The 21112-nt window shown below is 41.6% G+C and overlaps 1 protein-coding gene across 2 annotated transcripts in view; it reads left to right on the plus strand.

The window, feature by feature from the left end:
- Positions 1-21112, plus strand: part of GPCPD1 (glycerophosphocholine phosphodiesterase 1) — a 103089-nt gene that overhangs the window by 3083 nt on the left and 78894 nt on the right. For both annotated transcript variants that reach the window (XM_089665506.1, XM_089665507.1), the window contains exon 2: positions 611-684. In XM_089665506.1, coding sequence (XP_089521632.1) covers positions 611-684 — 74 coding nt within the window. The remainder of the gene's footprint in view (positions 1-610; positions 685-21112) is intronic.

Here is a 21112-nt window from a genome sequence, read left to right on the forward strand (position 1 = left end):
TGTCACCTTTTCAATATGTTGGGGCTCACTGGTGGTGGGATGGAGGAGGGTCTGTCATGTCACTGGGGTGCCCATTCTGTTGGGGTCATGGATGGAGGGGGATGATAAGGGGGGGAGGGGGATCCACCCTGTGTTGGGGGTCACTGGTGTTGGGATGGGTGGATAGTCTGTCACGTGACTCTTCCTTGTGTTGGGATCACTGGTGGTGGGATGGGGGAGGGTCTGTAATGTTTCTGAGGTATCCTCTTTGCTGGGGTCTTAAATGGTGAAATGGGGGGTTCCCTTTGTTTTGTGGTATCTGGTGGTGCAATCGGAGGGTCCTATCCTGTGGTTGGAGTGTCTTGTCTGTAAGACTGGTAGGGAGATGGGGGACTATATCATGGCTGAGAGGAGGGGTCCCCTCTGCATTGTATTGGGGTCACTGATGTGGGATGGAGGGGTTCTATACTGTGTCTGGGGTGGTCCCTTGTGTGTTGGGGTCACTGGTGGTGGGAATGAGGCGGATTCGGGGGGGGGGTTGGCGTCACAGACCTTTCCTCACTTTCACTCTTACTCTGACACATATTAGTGCTGACAGCTATGTGATGTCTCTGGTTTCCTGTCATTTCAGGGAAGTCCTCCAACAAGGCTGCACCATGACACCTTCTCGGGTCTCCTTCCACATCAGAGGGGCAACAGAGCAAGGTAAAGCCATGGCTCCCCTCCCCCAAATATGCACACATGCACATTCTAATATGCATATCTTAGACCTAACATTTAGTGAAAGACCTTCATCCATCGCTGGTCACTTTTCAGAGAGTGGTAAGCATTACCGCCAGTGTGAAAGTGCGCAGCATGTAGCACAAAAGGGCATGTAGCACTTTGTCTCGTGTTCTAGGTGGTGATGTTCCTGAGATGCAAGGCCAACTGTACACACCCTCCCCCCACCACTGTCTGACCATGGATCTAGAAAGGTGCCAGATATTTATATTAGCAATGTATGACATTGAATGCCATGGGCAGGTACCAGACCTCAAGACAAGCTCTGTCACTAGATATGCAGGGAGAAGGTGGTGTGCAGTTCCCCTGTTTCATACCCTCCATCTTGAATCTGCCCCCCTGGAGATCAAGCTTCATTGGTTGCTAGGATGCAGGCAGCCAGGCCTCAGTGTTTAGTTGCTAGGACACAGGCAGCCTGGCTGCCTACGCCCTAGCAATCAGTGAAGCTGCATTGCCAGGTAGCAGATCTAGCTGAGCCTGCTTAAAAAGACAGAGGGGGTGAAACCGAGAAACTGACAGCGTTTCCTACAGGCCACTCTAAACTGGGAGTGGTGACAACTGAACTCAATAAATCGGGCTTCTGTCAGGGGAGGAGCAGAGAAGATAGAAACAAGGAAGAAAGGTGGATGTTCTTCACATTTCTTTAGAGGTTCATTGGAGAAACTAATACAGATAATTAAACATGAATGTATGGATCTGTATTCATTTTTTTTTAAATACACATGCTTTGGGCAATGTTCTGCTGGGAAACGTTGGGTCCTGTCATTCATGTGGATGTTAGTTGGCATGTACCACCTACCTAAACATTGCTGGTGACCAAGTACACCCCTTCAAGGAAATGGATTCCTCTTATGGCTGTAGCCTCTTTCAGCAGTATAATGTGGCCTGCCACACTACAACATTGGTTCAAGAATGGTTTGAAGAACACGACAATGACTTTGAGGTGTTGACTTCAAACTCTCCAGATCTCAATCCAGTAGTGGCAAAAAGGGACCTACTCCATATTAGGTGTCTGGTCATGAAGTGGTGGATGATCGGTTTATCTATGATAATGAAAAAAATACATACAAAATGACCTTTATTGTAACTCAGGTACCCAACTTAAAATCAATTAAAATACCACAGCCATGCAGGGAAAATTAACAGACGCTGTAGTAAAGTTATAGATCTTTGATAGTTGGATGTATAAATTCTTCAATAAAGATTCTTTGCAACAAATACGTTTCCAATATTCCAAAGGGATACGTGATATAAAAGCATTTTAGATTCACCCAGGCCATTTACTGCTTATCGTAACTCCTTCACGCCTAAGGGTAAAACAAATCTAAATGCCTAAGCACAATTTTGCAACATTGAGATGTGTTAGTAAAACCGTACATATCATCACAACTACTCTGTACATCCTGGTGGATTATACCGCGTTTTTTTTTTTTTTCCAGGACAAATTGGGCTTTCATTTGGTGGTAAATGGTAATGGATAGCTCCTAATTTGTTTTTGGTTTTTTTTTTTTTTTTATTAATATTATCAAAAGAAACCTGGGCCAAAATAGCTAAATTAAAAAAAATATATATTTTTTACTGTGTGTTTCTTGTTACTACCATAACCTACCACCAAAAAACAACCCAAAATAAATTTTCCAGCTCTTGACGATCACAGCGATACCATATATGTATATGTATATGTTATTTGTTGTTTGTACCTGTAGTACAGCCCAGAAACATTAGTTCTCATTTTGAGTTTTGTTTACTTAAAACACACTGACACCAATACCAATTTTTTTTTTATTTTTACCTTGACCTTTGACCCTGACCCAAACACTTACCCTGGCACTGAACTAGATCAAAACTATGTAAAATGCAAAATCTAGGTATTTTTTCTTTATTTTTTAATATTTATTTATCTTTTTTCTTTTAACCCTCTTTTTTCCCCCTCTGTTCCAGGAGTTAGAGAGATACAATGTATCTCTACTTCATTCACAGAGAGAAGAAAAAAAAAAACAAGGAGCCGGGCTGTACAGTGACTGATCACTGTGATAGCCAATCAGAGGCTATCACAGCGATCATGTGACCTGGAATCAGGAGTCACAATTGTTAGAATGGGACCCGGGGGGGTCTCGGTGACACCCCGGTCTTTGTGCTGGGAGCGCACAGTGCGATGCATTCCCAGCAGAAAGACAGGTATGCAAATATGCGGCCCCACGGAAAAAAGCCCAGTTCTGTGAGGCCGCATATTTGTGTTAACGTCGGCGTCAAGGGGTTAAAGAATTAGTTCACCTTTCTGATAAAAAATACACATTGCAATTTTTTTTATCTGCAAAAAAACAAAACAAAAACAATTTATTATTTTTTGTTGCCTGAGCCTGTAATGCATTGCTCCAGCGATCAGCAGACCTGTCAGTATGTCGGCTTGCCTGTACGGGGTGTGCGGGCAAGCAGATATACTGATTATTATTACATTACATCGAGTTTATATAGCGCCAAAGGGTTTGCTCAGCGCTGTACAATAGAGGGGGGGGGAACAATACATGAAACAGTACAGCAACTACAAACAGCACACGAGGGGTTAGAGGGCCCTACTCTTTCGAGCTTACAATCTAGGAGGGAGGGGGTAGTGGTACAGGAGGAGATGGCTGTGGGGGATGGAGTGGTAGGAGGAATGAAGGAGAACGGCAGTTAGGTGAGGGTGGGGTAGGCTTCCCTGAAGAGATGGGTTTTCAGGGAGCGCCTGAAGGTGAGGAGGGAAGGTGACAGTCTGATGGATTGGGGTAGTGAGTTCCAGAGGATGGGGGAGGACCTGGAGAAGTCATGCAGACGTGCGTGGAAAGGAGGAGACCAGGGGGCAAGATAGAAGGAGGTCCTGTGAGAAGCGAAGGGTACGGGTAGGGTGATACCTGGGAATCAGGTTGGTGAGGTAGTTAGGGGCAGTGTTGTGAATGGCTTTGTAGGTCAGAGTAAGTAGTTTGAATTTGATGCGTTGGGTGATAGGGAGCCAGTGGAGGAATAGGCAGAGGGGGGTGGCAGAGGTGGAGCGGTTGGTAAGGTGGATGAGTCTAGCCGCCGAGTTCAGGATGGTCTGAAGCAGGGAGAGCCTGCACTGGGGTAGGCCGGTGAGGAGGGAGTTGCAGTAGTCGAGGCGTGAGATAATCAGGGAGTGTACGAGTAGTTTGATGGTGTCTGGGGTAAGGAAGGTGCGTATTTTGGCGATGTTGCGAAGGTGGAGCCTGCATGTGTTTTGTAAGTGATTTGACATGAGGTTGGAAGGAGAGGTTTGAGTCCAGAATGACGCCAAGGACTTTGGCTTGCGGGGCGGGATTGATGGTGGTGTTGTTGGTAGTGATGGATATAGGGAGAATCCATGAAATACAACAGCGCTCATAGTGCCGTGGTAGTTCATTCACTAAGGCTGCCAGGACTTGTAGTTTCCCCATTCATAGAGCACGACCACGTTTTTTTAAAAGTAGATAGCGGGGGGATCCCCCTCCAGCTGTCAAAGTTGGGGAGCGGGGGCTGGTCCATGTTACACCCTGAATATGGGTGTAACATGTTATGAAAGGTGAATTTTATCCTTTAAATACAGTGAACCAAACCGTTTTAATTGCATCGTATTTTACACAAGGTGACCGCCCATCAAAGCTGTCAAGCAGTCTTGCAAAGCAATGAGTCACTTGGTTATCATAGCAATATATTTTGTATATCACAGTATGCAATGTATAATCAAACAACATGGCAATAATAGTGTCACAACCTCCTGAGGATCCCCAATAATGAGCAGATATTTGGGATATGTAGTAATTTCTATATAAACATAATAAAGGTGCTGCGCTATATAAATTGAATAATGATGCTAAGTATATGTGTCTGCAAATCAAAAAACAATATAAAATCTGATACTGTAGCTCATAAATGTTTCTACGTAACAAAACAATATGTAATGTGCAATCATAAATAGTAGTGACTCTATAGTCCAAATGAATGAATAGGAAGTCCTTAACCATTTCAATACCGTGCAATTTTACACCTTCCTGCCCAGGCCATTTTTCAGGTTTCAGCACTCTCACACTTTGAATGACAATTGCGCGGTCATACAACATTGTACCCAAACTAAAATTTTATCATTTTCTTCACATAACTAGAGCTTTCTTTTGGTGGTATTTAATCATCGCTGGGGTTTTTATTTTTTGCTAAATTAACAAAAAAAAGACCAAAAATTTTGAAAAAAAACCACATTTTTCTTTGTTTCTGTTATAAAAGTTTACAAATAAATAATTGTTCTTCATAAATTTAGGCCGAGATGTATTCTGCTACATGTCTTTGGTGAAAATAACCCAAATTAGGATGTGTTATTTAGTTTGTAGGAAAGTTATAGAGTTCACAAACTATGGTATAGATCTGATTATTGATCAATCCTGAAGTACTGACAGCCAATCTAATTTCTTGAGGTCCAAGAATGTCAGAATAGTACAGATATCCCCCCAATGTCAGGACAGTACAGATATCCCCCAAATGACCCCTTTTTGCAGAGTAGACAGTCCGACGTACTTCATAAGAGGCATGGCAAGTTTTTTGAAGTTGTATTTTTTTGTCATAATTTTCCGGAAAATGAAAAAATTAAAAAAATTATTTTCACTATTTTTTTTTTTTACATACTGTCACCAGTGCAGTACAGCGTCATCATATAACTGGCATGGCGGTGAACAGGGACACTGACTGGTGACAGTATGAAAAAATATGTATATTTTTTTTAATTTTTTTATTATATTTAATTTTTTATTACATTTTTTTTTTAATTTTTTTTAAGATTTGTTTTTCAGATTTTACTATGACCAAAGTAGTACAATGTTACCATAGTAACATTGTACTACTTTGGGGAAGTGATCAGTATTATTTATTTATTTATTTTTTTACACAATTTGCTTATAGCAAAGAATTACTTTGCTATAAGCAAGCATTTACCTGAATGAAATCGATTCATTCAGGTTTTTTTTTTTGTTTTTTTGTGCTTAGCTGTGATTTGGTCACAGCTAATCACATGACATGTGCATGTGATTAGCTGTGACCATTCACAGCTAGGCACTAGTATACAATGGATGGCATCATGAATGAAGCCATCCATTGTATACAACTGTCATGTGACCTGCTGTGATTGGTCACAGCAGGTCACATGGTACCAGCAACGGGAGCCGGTACTCGGATCTGTCGTCGGCCGTGTCCGAGGTGCACGGCCGGTGACAGATCGCACTGCTGCGCCGCTCTGCATTAGCGCAAACGGCGCATGTGCGGGAGCACGCCAAATGGCGTGCACCCGGAATGCAGGGACACATTTGAAGCCGCCAAACGGCCATTGGCCGGGCGGCTAATGGTTAATCTAATATCTTTCAGTGCAAAGAGTGCTCAGCGGTATAAAAAGCTGCACCCACAATTCGTATGAACCGCAGTCCTAAATAGAGTGAAATGACATCCCCATGTGTAAATAAGACATCCGTGGAATCCTTCGCTCTGCACTCACGAGAACTTGAATAAAACAGGCTTGTAGTAAAAATACTCCAAGGCATGCATTTCTCCTCCTCGAAAGGGCTGGTACGTGATCTTACAGTGACAGGAGGGAGAGGCCTCCAGCGCTGCCAAGAAAAAAATACTGTCTGTCAATGGAAGTGGCTGCTAACACCTAGTTATAATCAATTAGTGGACAACAATAAGTGACAAAGGTTGTGCTGTGCTACTTCACAGTGATTAAAACAATAAACATAAAATCCGTGAACCATACATAGGAGTGCAAATACTAACACAAACGTGAATACCACAATAAAAAATCCTGTGGCAATAAATATAAAAGTGGTGCATCCAAAGAGACAACAAGTGTAAAAAAAATTGCAAATGATGAAAATGTATTGAAATGCGATGACATAAAGCACTGCAGCAATAACAATAAAGTGACTTAAAGAAAACTGATATATCACTGATCTATATTAAAATAAAACCACAACAAAAAAAACCCAAAACAACTCAAATGTGCAGTGAATAAATCAATCAATATAAAGGTGATCACAGACTTAGCCTCAAAATTATACAAATGTACATCTGTGAACCTACTGTTCACCCTGTTCTCTTCTACCATGTGATCTGTAAAAATTTCAGTAAAAACAAGTTGAATATAAAGGTGATCACAGAAATGTAGCAACAAAAAATAAACATGACCAAAAAAAAAAAGTGCCGTGAATGGATATACAGTCATGGCCGAAATTGTTGGCACCCTTGATATTTTTCCTGAAAATCAAGTATTTCACACAAAAAAGGTATTGCATTAACACATGTTTTGCTATACACATGTTTATTCCCTTTGTATGTATTGGAACAAATATAAAACAGAGGCAGAAAAGCAAATATGACATAATGTCACACAAAACCCCAAAAATGGGCTGGACAAAAGTATTGGCACCCTTAACTTAATATTTGGTTGCACACCCTTTGGAAAACATAACTGAAATCAGTCGCTTCCTATAACCATCAATAAGCTTCTGACACCTCTCACCCGGAATTTTGGACCACTCTTCCTTTGCAAACAGCTCCAGGTCTCTCTTATTGGAAGGACACCTTTTCCCAACAGCAATTTTAAGATCTCTCCACAGGTGTTCAATGGGATTTAGATCTGGGCTCATTGCTGGCCACTTCAGAACTCTCCAGCGCTTCTTTGCCATCCATTTCTGAGTGCTTTTTGACGTATGTTTGGGGTCATTGTCCTGCTGGAAGACCCAGGATCTTGGACGCAAACCCAGCTTTCTGACACTGGGCCCTACAGTGCGACCCAAAATCCTTTGGTAATCCTCAGATTTCATGATGCCTTGCACACAGTCAAGGCACCCAGTGCCAGAGGCAGCAAAACAACCCCAAAACATCATTGAACCTCCACCATATTTTACCGTAGGTACTGTGTTTTGTTCTTTGTAGGCCTCATTCCGTTTTCGGTAAACAGTAGAATGATGTGCTTTACCGAAAAGCTCTATCTTGGTCTCATCTGTCCACAAGACGTTTTCCCAGAAGGCTTTTGGCTTACTCAAGTACATTTTGGCAAACTGTAGTCTTGCTTTTTTATGTCTCTGTGTCAGCAGTGGGGTCCTCCTGGGTCTCCTGCCATAGCGTTTCATTTCATTTAAATGTCGACGGATAGTTCGCGCTGACACTGATGCTCCCTGAGCCTGCAGGACAGCTTGAATGTCTTTGGAACATGTTTGGGGCTGCTTATCCACCATCCGGACTATTCTGCGTTGCAATCTTTCATCAATTTTCCTCATCCGTCCACGACCAGGGAGATTAGCTACAGTGCCATGGGTTGCAAACTTCTTGATAATGTTGCGCACTGTGGACAAAGGCAAATCTAGTTCTCTGGAGATGGACTTGTAACCTTGAGATTGTTGATATTTTGCCACAATTTTGGTTCTCAGGTCCTCAGACAGTTCTCGTCTCCTCTTTCTGTTGTCCATGCTTAGTGTGGCACAGACAGACACACAATGCAAAGGTTAAGTGAACGTCTCTCCTTTTTATCTGCTTTCAGGTGTGATTTCTATATTGCCCACACCTGTTACTTGCCCCAGGTGAGTTTACAGGAGCATCACATGCTTGTAACATTCTTATTTATCCGCAGTTGTGAAAGGGTGCCAATACTTTTGTCCAGCCCATTTTTGGAGGTTTGTGTGACATTATGTCGAATTTGCTTTCTTTCCTCCCTTTTTTTGTTTTGTCCCAATACACACAAAGGGAATAAACATGTGTATAGCAAAACATGTGTTAATGCAATACGTTTCGTGAGAAATACATGATTTCCTGGAGAAATATCAAGGGTGCCAACAATTTCGGCCATGACTGTAACACTACCAATAAAAACGTGGCAACAAAGAAAATCGTGACCAGTAGGTGGTCTGCATGTGAAATAAAGGGATTGTCACAAACAACAATGCAATCAATGCAAAAAAATGATTCATAAAAATCCCAAATGATGAGCAGGAATAAGTCCAAAAAAACCAGTCGCAGACAAAAAAAAGTCGAGAGAGCTGAAAAATCTCTATATATTCCAGCATAAACCGGTGTGTGTAACTTCAAAACCGTGAACCAACACACGACAGAGGGACCAATCACAGCCAGAGGGACGATCCTTCACCGCCTAGTGTGCGCACTCTCCTTCGAATTGCAAGTGTACAATCCAAACGCACACGTTCCTGCGTTAAAAATGGCTGTGTGTATAAGTGGGTGCTGCAGCGACCGTCAGCTGGAACCAAACAGAATCAGCAAGGGAGAATGTCACCAGCACACCGGGGATCACCAGTACGGGTCCAAAAGTTTTAATGCACGATCACATAGTTACAGTGAGGCAACGTTTCGGAGTCTCGCAGGACCCCTTCATCAGACGTGAGCAAGGCAACGTTTCGGGGTCTCACAGGACCCCTTCATCAGACGTGACCTGGCTTGGTCACATGCCTGATGAAGGGGTCCTGCGAGACTCTGAAACCTTGCCTTGCTGTAACTATGTGAGCATACCCCCTATGAATAAGTGCGGTTGCACGAAACGCGTACGAGAGGAACTGCGGTACAGTGACGTCTTATTGCCGCCGGCACCACTGGGGTCCCGGCGGCCAACTTGATTTGTCTGGTCAGTATTTTGTTATCATACCCTTTTGCTGGATGGAATAAATATACGCATTTTCAAGCAGCATCACGCTATTGTGGCCTCCTTTTTTTTCTCTGGGGCTCTTCGGTGAGCTTCCAGCCACCCACAGAGCCAAGTCTAAAAGGGGAACAGAGCCATGCTTGACAGCTGAGGGTCCACAACACAGGAAAAGACCAGAACTTGCTTCAGATGAGTCCTGGAGTCATACCTTAAGAGGGGTTATCTCTTACATGTGCATATTGATTGTGCATCTGGTGAGTGCACAATCTTATATCAATTTTGGATATTGCCACATATCGTCTTTGGTTATCACTTTGTTTCAACAGGGATCTGACTGATCCTCCACTTCACTCCACCTACTGGGAGATTGTGAACTGAGCACTTATACCATATCAAGTCACGCCAGTAGTGACATCATAAGAACTATATCTTGCCTACATTTTAGCCCTATATGTTTGCACTTTGATTTGTCATTTTACGTGCTATAGATTTTAAATGTTTTATTGGTTTTTCTCATAGCGCTGCACTCTTGCCTATGTATAAATCTTGGAGGTTGTCTTTTGGTACCTTTTTGTGTTCAGCAGCTTTTTTACCTTTAGCGCTCACTTATTTCTATCCTATATAGTAACTATGTGATCGTTCATTAAATCTTTTGGACCCGTATTGGTGATCCTCGGTGTGCTGGGGACATTCTCCCTCACCTTCGAATTGTGACCCACAAGGAGTCATAAGGCACAAATGTAGATGGATGAATGAATCTCGGTCACATGGCAAACGAAAGGCTCCTCTCCGTGGCATCCAGCAATCGGTGATCTCGGTCTCCTTGAGGATATATAGCTTTAAATCTCCTCCTCCTCCAAAATTCTCATAGAAAGGGATCCGAGAAAAACTTCCATAGTGCAGTAAGTTTAACTTTAATAAATGCACAAAAATAAAAAAAACTGACAATAGGAAAAACGGGTCTGCAGACCCAACAAGCAATCATTGTATCTGAACAGTAAGGGTGTATGAGGGGAAAAAGGAGAGCTCACCACACAGAGCCCAAGATGGATATATATAGTTTAGTATTTATTAACTTTGTTCCGCGTGGATTATACTTGTCTTTAACAAAGAAACAAGCGGCCGCCAGTGAGGTTACTTTGTGTTATGGGCCGAAGTGAAATCCTACTGAATCATGGGTCACACCCAGGTGGAAGGACCATCGATCCAGATGTATCAATACGCAAACAAGAAGTGAAAACCTAGACTGACAGCAGAAAAAGAGCAAGTGGTCCATGAAATCAGTTTTTTATTATTATTATTATTATTATATTATTATTAGCTCGATTGATTAAGGACCAATCCAGGAGGGGGGCGCATACGGTTCACTGGGTGATCCGTTGAAGAGAAGACTTTAATATCTAGGAGTCACTGGTGGCTGGCCACACGTACATATTCAAGGACTTTTGTTTCATCCTTTGGGACTTATTTATTTACGATACAGTTTTTTAGTTGCGTTTGTGTCATAATTTTAAGTATAGATCGATGTTTATTCCAAGTGTGCTTCGATCCACTTACTGTTGACTGATACACTACTACTGCTGGAGGTTGGTAAGGCTCAGGCTCTCACCCGTGCGATGCAACATTGATGCGATTTTTACAGTGCGATTATGTGGTGTGACTTTGATGCGACTTTGCATATTTTATGGGGCCAAATTGCACTGTAAATCGCACCAAAGTAATGCAGGAACTTTTTCCAAAATTGAAGAGTTCTGAGTCGCTTTGAACGGGCACCATTGAAAACAATGAGATTTTCCTTATCATGCGATTCTGTGCCACTCAAGTTGCATCAGAATTTGCACTTGTGTGAACTAGGCCTTAAGGCTAAATTCATCTTATTTAAAAAATGCAGACATGGCTTCCACCTTTCTTGCCCGTAGCTCCGTGTGAACTGTTAGCTTGAGGGCTGGAGGAAGTGTCAATGAACTACAAGAGTGCTCACCAGTGCCCTCACAGTTCATTGAGAACTACAAGCCATCTTTTCCCAGTGTTTTTCTGATTCACAGATTCCTGCAAATGAATGATGCAATTTTGAAATGTGATGGTGAGTGGGGGTCAGGAACTGAAGCATGTGGTACACCCTAAATATTGGTGTAACGTGTTCCAAATGGTGAACATGGCCTTTAGCCACTTCCCGTCCTGCCCATGTACATAAACCGCCGGCTGGGAGCAGTGCTGAAGTGGGTGGCCATTTATAGCTCTCACAGTATTTCTCAATGGCTGCAAGAATGCAGCTAGAGAGGGGGAATGATTGCTTTTACAGCCTTTATGGGTGTAAAAGCAATCGGTGTGTAAAAAAAAAAAAAAAAAAAAAAGATCTTCTTCACCCCTCCCCCCCAACAAGTAGTACAGTGTCACGATGATGACACTGTACTGCTAGAGTGACGGTATGTAAAAGTAAAAAATGTTCTAGAAATTATAATTTTTGGTTATAAACTAATTTGGGATATATACATACAAAATTTATTCAGCTAACTTTTTAGTTAAAAAAAATAAAAAAATAAAATATATATATATATATATATATATATATATATATATATATAATATATAAATTTTTTTTTTTACTAAAACGTTAGCTGAATAAATTTTGGCCAAGATTTATGAAGAACGGTTAGTTATTTGCAAAGTAATAAAAATCCCAGTGGTGAATAAATACCACTAAAATAAAGTTTTATCTGTCTCAAGAAAATGCTAAACAATTTCATATGGGTACAGTGTTGTATGACCGCGCAATTGTCATTCAAAGTGTGAGAGCACTGAAAGCTGAAAATTGGCCTGGGCAGGAAGGGGGTGAAAGTGTCCGGACTGGAAGTGGTTAAAGCGGTAGTGAATCTTCATTAAAAAAAAAACTAACCTTCCGGACACCTGCATTGGAATGTCATAATTTGCTGCTATGCAGTGCATGAAAGGCTTGCCTGTAAAATGAAGCCTTCCAGCGGCACGCTGTCACGACTGACAGGGCTCTCACCTTCACCTGGCCTTGCTTCCGTGTTTGAGGGATCCACCCGTTCGGATGGCCATGCCATGATGACATCACCTCCGCGCTTGTCCAGAGGAGTCAGGGCACAACTCTCTCAATAGATGGCATGGTAGTTATTGGAAAAGCTTCTAAACGGCGCACATTTGGGAGATATTCATTTTACCTACGGGTGAGCTTTACTAGAAGCATACCTGTCGGTAATGCCAGCCATACATGGGTTCAAATTCGACCGTTTTTTTTTTTTTTTTTTTCGCCCTAAAATTGGACCCAAGGATTTTTGCTCTGTTATTGGGTCAATGGCACCGGCCAATTTTCGTGGTCCCTCCCCTTTTCGGTGATCTGGCATGTTGGAAAATTCATGAAAAATGACAGATTTTCGACTCGGTGATGGTCAAATCGTACGATTGTTTTTCCAAAAAGAATATGCGCATGAGCCGTGACCTGGAAGAAACAAAAATTTCACCTGTTATATGGGGTGAACTTTATGACTTGGTCGGCCGATTTTCGAAATCAATGATGGCACCGTCGGATCACCGAGCGAACGACGTTTTTCGATTTTCGGATGAAAAATTGTTTGGAATTCGACCCATGTATGGCCTGCATAAGTGTCAGAATGGGACTTTACTTCCACTTTAACACTGCTTGGAATGGATTTGGCTGGAAATATGCAAACCTTTTTTGTTCTGAACGCTGATTAGAAATTTAACTTTCACATCTGTTCTGAAATTCATATAAAAGGTGGTGAGAGTTTGTTTGTCTTTTTTTCCTGGCAAGAAAACCCTTCTCAAATTATCAGGAGGCTAATTTAGGGTTTGTGCAAGACTGTCCTGTCCTTGGCCAGAATTAGTCTTCGGGGAATGTATGGAGGTGACAGTCTTCAGACAGGGACTATAAACAGCCTGAGTCTGGCATTACCAGAATAAAACAAGCTTGTTATCTAACAGCTACCTAGAACTGGTCAGAGCTCCTGTATGGGTGAGGACTGTTCTTAACAGCAAGTCTTTGGTTCCAGTAAAATCTAACCTGGTCACCCTTCCTTCTTTCTTTTTTTTTTTTTTTTGCAATATAAATATTCTTTTCATATGACTTTTGTTTACAATGAATTTTATTGTAGAATAGATAACAGCAGAGACAGCCAGGAACAGAAGCACTGACCACCAAAAACAAAACGTACAAGTTTTCTGATGAATAATATAGTGAATGCGCCGATATACAGTGGGGCAAAAAAGTATTTAGTCAGCCACCAATTGTACAAGTTCTCCCACTTAAAAAGATGAGAGAGGCCTGTAATTGGCATCATAGGTAGACCTCAACTATGAGAGACAAAATGAGAAAACAAATCCAGACAATCACATTGGCTGATTTGGAAAGAATTTATTTGCAAATTATGGTGGAAAATAAGTATTTGGTCAATATGAAAAGTTCATCCCAATACTTTGTTATATATCCTTTGTTGGCAATGACAGAGGTCAGACGTTTCCTGGAAGTCTTCACAAGGTTGGCACACACTGTTGCTGGTGTGTTGGCCCATTCCTCCATGCAGATCTCCTCTAGAGCAGTGATGTTTTGGGGCTGTCGCTGGGCAACACGGACTTTCAACTCCCTCCAAAGGTTTTCTATGGGGTTGAGATCTGGAGACTGGCTAGGCCACTCCAGGACCTTGAAATGCTTCTTACGAAGCCACTCCTTCGTTGCCCGGGCGGTATGTTTGGGATCATTGTCATGTTGGAAGACCCAGCCACGTTTCATCTTCAATGCCCTTGCTGATGGAAGGAGGTTTGCACTCAAAATCTCACGATACATGGCCCCATTGATTCTGTCCTGTACATGGATCAGTCGTCCTGGTCCCTTTGCGGAGAAACAGCCCCAAAGCATGATGTTGCCACCCCCATGCTTCACAGTAGGTATGGTGTTCTTTGGATGCAACTCGGCATTCTCTCTCCTCCAAACAGGACGAGTTGTGTTTCTACCAAACAGTTCTATTTTGGTTTCATCTGACCATATGACATTCTCCCAATCCTCTTCTGGATCATCCAAATGCTCTCTAGCAAACTTCAGACGGGCCCGGACATGTACTGGCTTAAGCAGGGGGACACGTCTGGCACTGCAGGATCTGAGTCCCTGGCGGCGTAGTGTGTTACTGATGGTAGCCTTTGTTACGTTGGTCCCAGCTCTCTGCAGGTCATTCACTAGGTCCCCCCCGTGTGGTCCTGGGATTTTTGCTCACCGTTCTTGTGATCATTTTGACCCCACGGGGTGAGATCTTGCGTGGAGCCCCAGATCGAGGGAGATTATCAGTGGTCTTGTATGTCTTCCATTTTCTAATTATTGCTCCCACAGTTGATTTGTTCACACCAAGCTGCTTGCCTATTGCAGATTCAGTCTTCCCAGCCTGGTGCAGGTCTACAATTTTGTTTCTGGTGTCCTTCGACAGCTCTTTGGTCTTCACCATAGTGGAGTTTGGAGTGTGACTGTTTGAGGTTGTGGACAGGTGTCTTTTATACTGATAACAAGTTCAAACAGGTGCCATTGATACAGGTAATGAGTGCAGGACAGAGGAGCCTCTTAAAGAAGAAGGTACAGGTCTGTGAGAGCCACAAATCTTGCTTGTTTGTAGGGGACCAAATACTTATTTTCCACCATAATTTGCAAATAAATTCTTTGCAAATCAGCCAATGTGATTGTCTGGATTTTTTTTCTCATTTTGTCTCTCATAGTTGAGGTCTACCTATGATGCCAATTACAGGCCTCTCTCATCTTTGTAAGTGGGAGAACTTGCACAATTGGTGGCTGAATAAATACTTTTATGCCCCACTGTATATACAAGGAAACAGACTTCGTACCCAAGCGCAATATGTGAAAAGGGAAAATAAAACACATTAAGTTGCATAAATGGGCAGACAATGAGAGACCAATGAGTTAATAAACGAAGAGAAAAGATTATCACAAAATCCGCATACAGAAAGCAAGAAGGATAGAACACGGAGCCTCGCTGGATGCACATTAGTACTTTATACTCAGGACTCCCGAGGACGTCCAGCAGGTAGATGTAGTATTTCTGGTACGGTACTGAAACAAAAATTTTAATCGGCACAAATATCATTTAAACAGGCTGAGCAGAAAAGAGACAAAAGACAAAGAAAGGGCTCCAGGGGGTTGCAGCGGAAAAATAAAAAAAAATAAATCTTATAATGACAAGAGGGTCTGGTCAAATATAGACGGTTGGGCTATATCAAGCCAGGGACGCCAGGTCTGCAGAAACTTTGTGTGGGTGTCTAACAGCATAGATATCCGTTTCTTATTCCCCATTATAAATTTCATCTGATTCTTGATTGCTTCGAAGCTGAGGAGGGGGTCTTCCAAGCCCTCGCGGTCGTCAGTTTGGTAGCCAATAATAGATGCGATGCTAGCTGCCACTCAGGGCGGAGTAGGCCCACTAATGGTTTAAAAAATAGCACCTCGTATGGGCTTAATGCTTGTGTGAAACATAGTGTGGAGGAGGGCATGAACCCTGACCCACAGTCTGCAAACCTTGGGCAATTCCACAAAATATGTGCCATGGTGCCTATTTGTTGACAACCCCAAAAGCAACTTTTTTTTTTTTTATTAAGAATTGGGGTCAAAGTTCTTTTGGCTATACTTCTCCAGTGGGTTACAGGAATGCACCTAGTTCTGCATTCCTGTGACCCAAATTCAGCCTACAGTGGGCTAAAGTCTGCTGTTGTCTGACATACAGAGCCAGTCCAGACTCTGCAGGGATCCCGACAATAATGTAGTAGTCTACTGAAATGCTTGAGTGGCTGCTGGCTCACCCTCTCATAGCACTGCTGAGACCCTGAAACAGCTGCTCCCACCACCCTCCCCAGCCTAGCTCTCCAGTGAGCACTGGAGGGGCAGAGCACAGAGCCAGTGACTGACCATCATCACTGTCTGCTCACTGGAGACCAAGAACTGAGCGATCAGCAGTCTTTGATCACTCAGTTCTCAGTGTAGAGCATCGGATCGATGCTGCAGCCATCTAGGGGAGTGTGAATATTTCTTTATTTGTAATTCTTTTATGTATCCAAAGGTTGCTTAGTACAAAATATGCAGGAAGAAAGCACTGAATAGTATACAGACAACCAGGACAACAGTTGCAATGGCTAAACAGCAAGGTCTACTGATCAATAATTAACACATGAGAGTGGATTAGACTTCAGGTCAATTATCAGACAAGAAGACCTGTATGTACCTGGAATGTTTTTTTCTTTTTCCGCACTTTTCTATTAAAGCAACTGCCCTTCACTTGGCCTTGTTTACACCAGGAGCAGTGGTGTAAAACACACTGACACCAAATTTATTATTTAATAAAAAACCTGACCTTTGACCCTGGCACTGAACTAGATCAAACCTTGATCTAGGTATTTTTTCTTTATTTTTCTTTTATTTTTAATATTTATCTATCCTCCTCCTCCTCCTCCTCTTCCTTCCTTCCTTCCTTCCTTCCTTCCTTCCTTCCTTCCTTCCTTCCTTCCTTCCTTCCTTCCTTCTTCTCCTTCCTTCCTTCCTTCCTTCTTCTCCTTCCTTCCTTCCTTCCTTCTTCTCCTTCCTTCCTTCCTTCTTCTCCTTCCTTCCTTCCTTCTTCTTCCTTCCTTCCTTCCTTCCTTCTTCTCCTTCCTTCCTTCCTTCCTTCTTCTCCTTCCTTCCTTCCTTCCTTCTTCTCCTTCCTTCCTTCTTCTCCTTCCTTCCTTCCTTCCTTCTTCTCCTTCCTTCCTTCCTTCCTTCTTCTCCTTCCTTCCTTCCTTCTTCTCCTTCCTTCCTTCCTTCCTTCCTTCTTCTCCTTCCTTCCTTCTTCTCCTTCCTTCCTTCTTCTCCTTCCTTCCTTCTTCTCCTTCCTTCCTTCTTCTCCTTCCTTCCTTCATTTTCTTCCTTCCTTCTCCTTCCTTTTCTTCCTTCCTTCTCCTTCCTTTTCTTCCTTCCTTCTCCTTCCTTTTCTTCCTCTTCCTTCTCCTTCATTTTCTTCCTCTTCCTTCTCCTTCCTTTTCTTCCTCTTCCTCCTCCTCCTCTTCTTCCTCTTCCTCTTCCTCTTCCTCCTCCTCCTCTTCTTCCTCTTCCTCCTCCTCCTCCTCCTCTTCTTCCAACATTTTTTTTCCCCTCTATGCCAGGAGTTAGAGAGATACACTGTATCTCTCTCCTCCATTCATAGAGAAAAAAAAAAGGGGGGGCTGGGCTGTACAGTGACTGATCACTGTGATAGCCTATCACAGCGATCATGTGACCCAGAATCAGGAGTCCCAGGACCCGGTACTCTCAGTGACACCACGGTCTTTGTGCTGGGAGCGTGCCGTGGGGCGCGCTCCAAGCAGAAATACAGGTACGTAAATATGTGCTCCCACGGAAAAAAGCCCAGTTCTGTGAGGCCGCATATTTGTGTTACGTTGGCGTCAAGGGGTTAATGACACCATAAATGCAGGTCGCCAACACAATGCGTTTGTCTGCTCCAGGTTGTATGGTACAAAAAGACACTGCGGTTCGGTTGCAGTTTGGTTCCAAAATTGCTGCATGCACGAGTTTGCAAGTTTGGTATGATGCAGTGCGATTTGAGCCCATTCAGAACAAATGGACAAAAATCGCACCACAATGAATTGCATGTAAATTGTATAGAAATGCGGTGCAGTTCCCGTGTGATTCCCGTGTGATTCATAGTGCGAACCAATGCTTATAGTATAATACATTTTTGTCATTTTGTGTTTGCTTCAGGCAAATTATTGACCCTTTGCTCTTCTTTGTTAGGAAACAAGTGATAGCATAAATATCCCTGGAGATTGTAAACTAGACATTACATCTTACACAATATGCAACTCTGCACAAAGGTTGTCCGCATATTCTCTTTGTTTGCAATTCTGTGGCGCTGAATTTCTGCTCCTTTTTTTTTTTTTTTTTGCTTCTATATATTTAGAACTGTGAGTCACTCAGCTTTTCATAGGTCTTAGGCTGGATACACACTTAAGTTTTTTTCACACATTTTTGCATTTTCATGCAGTGTTTTTTTTTTTTTCTTAGGTGTTTTCAAGCTTTGGCGTTTTTTAGTAGCCAATAGAAAAAAAAATATCTGCTGCATCATTTCTTGCTAGGTTTTTTAGCTTTTCTATCAGCTTTTCTTTATTTTTATTATTATTATTCCATTATTATTATTATTTTTATTATTATTAATAATAATAATTTTATTTTTTTCTTTGGAGTAAGGGGTTAGAGTGAAGGGTAGGCTGGGGTTAAAATTAGGAGTTAGGATTTAGGTTTGGGGTTAGGGTTTGCATTGGGGATTAGTATTTTATTGTCGTCTTATTTATATATTTTGTTTTTAGGGTGTTAATAATAATAATAATAATACATACACAATTAAAAAGGATCATGAATAAATAATAAAATAAATGAATATGTAATAAATAAGGATTAACCCTTAACCCGCAAAATAAATATTAATAATGTAGTAATAATACATACACAAAAAGAATCATGAATAAATAATAAAATAAATGAATATGTAATAAATAATGATTAACCCTTAAGCCCCAAAATAAATATTAATATAGTAATAATAATAATACATACACAAATAAAAAGAATCCTGAATAAATAATAAAATGAATATGTAATAAATAAGGATTAACCCTTAACCCCCAAAATAAATATTAATGTAATAATTATATATTTTTTATTATTATATTTTTTGTTAGAGTGTTCATTATTCTATTTTTTTTTAAAATAATGATAAACAGCCCCCTCTGCTACTTAACATGACCAGATCAATATCCTAGGAGTTTCATTGACTTGATACTATACTCTGATTCAAACGTTTTTTTTTTTTTTTTTTGTTTTTTTAGCAGTGTATGAATGTAGGTTTGTGTTCGGGTGTTTTGTAAAGTGAGTTTTTAGTGCTGTGAAGGACTTTTCACTATCCCTTGAGTGCTCTTGGTATCCATCCTTGCTGCAGTGGAGAGGAATTCGTCTTCCAGAGCGAACACTCTAGTCTTGCTCTGCTCTCTCTGACATAAACATGCACAGTCATTTTCCTGAACTTGCATATTTATGTGCTGAATAGACAACACTGGCCCTGCTCTTATTTCAGGAACAAGTATGATCAGCTGGGAAAGCCCAGTCTATCTGACCAGTTCTTTCCCAACATTGGGCGGGGAAGTCTACAGAAGTCACAGGGTGCCTATGACTGGTTTCCTCTTCTGACATAGTAGCCTGGACCTTAACCTTTCCTACCCTTCCATCTCGGATCTATCTAATCTTCTGTCCAAAAAAAGAGCGCACATTAGTTCTATGTCTTTGTTGATTTTTTATTATGGGGTCCTTCACTGACGATAAGGAAAGCAATTCCACATATAAATGTGTTTTATCTTCTCGGTTCAAGCAGGGGAAGATAAACCTATTGAATGACACAAGCATTGTGCAATCTGCAGTCTAAGGAAGTGGACCACAGCCAGGATTTCGTTCACTTGGGACTTTCCTTTCTGCATGTCAAACAAACAAGGCCTCAAATAACCTCAAGCCCTTTAGTGGTCGGTATGATCTTGGGTTCTGGCACACAATTTATGTATGTTAACCACTTCCCGTCCGGCCCATGTATATAAACGGCCAGACGGGAGCAGTGCAGGGGCAGGAGGCCATTTATAAACAGCCTCCCTGCTTGTGTGCGCTTCCTGGGAGCGCGCAGCACCGCGATACGGTGCCTGCTGTGTCCTCCGAACACAGTGGAACACCGATCGTTGTACGGGACCTCTGTGTGAGGTCCCGATCATGTGATCATTGATTGGCCAATCAGTGAACACATAAAGAGTAGTAAGCAAGATGTCACTTTTGACATCATTGCTTACTACATGTGAAATCTGTGATTGACCACAGAGATCACATGGTACAAGGCTATTCACAACAGCCTTGTACCATGTGCCAAGCTGTAACCAATCACAGCTCACACAGTATTTCTCAATGGCTGCAAGAATGCAGCCAGAGAGGAGAAATAATTGCTGTTACTGCCTTTATGGGTGTAAAAGCAATCAGTGTAAAAAAAAAAAAATCTTCATCACCCCCAAGTAGTACAGTGTCACCATGGTGTCACTGTACTGCTAGGGCGACAGTATATAAAAAAACAAAACAAAGATTAAAAACAATGTAAAAAAGTAAAATAAAAATGTAAAAAACTATTTAGAAAAATTATTATTTTTGGTGATAAACTAATTTGGGGTTTTTTTTGTTTTTTGTTTTTTTTTTTTTAACTAAAAAGATAACTGAATACATTTTGGCCAAGATTTATGAAGACAGATTATTTGCAAAATTTTATAAGAAAAACCCTTTTTCAAAATTTTTGGACTTTTTCATTTATATAGCAAAAAAAAAAAAAATCCCAGTGGTTAATAAATAGCACCAAAATAATTTTTTTTATCTGTCTCAAAAAAAATGTAAAAAAATCCATATGGGTACAGTGTTGCATGACTGCGCAATTGTCATTCAAAGTGTGATAGCGCTGAAATTTGGCCTGGACAGGAAGGGGGTAAAAGTGTCCGGACTTGAAGAGGTTAAACAGACAAACCTGTGTTTGGGTATCAAGATAAAAAAGAGCAGCTAACACATTAAATGGGCAGGAAAAATGGCATATACAATGTGGTTAGTGCGTAGAGATAAAAACA

Source organism: Staurois parvus, unplaced genomic scaffold, assembly GCF_062004578.1.
Source record: "Staurois parvus isolate SC_StPar_1 unplaced genomic scaffold, SC_StPar_1.0 ptg002222l, whole genome shotgun sequence".
Classification (NCBI taxonomy): Eukaryota; Metazoa; Chordata; class Amphibia; order Anura; family Ranidae; genus Staurois; species Staurois parvus.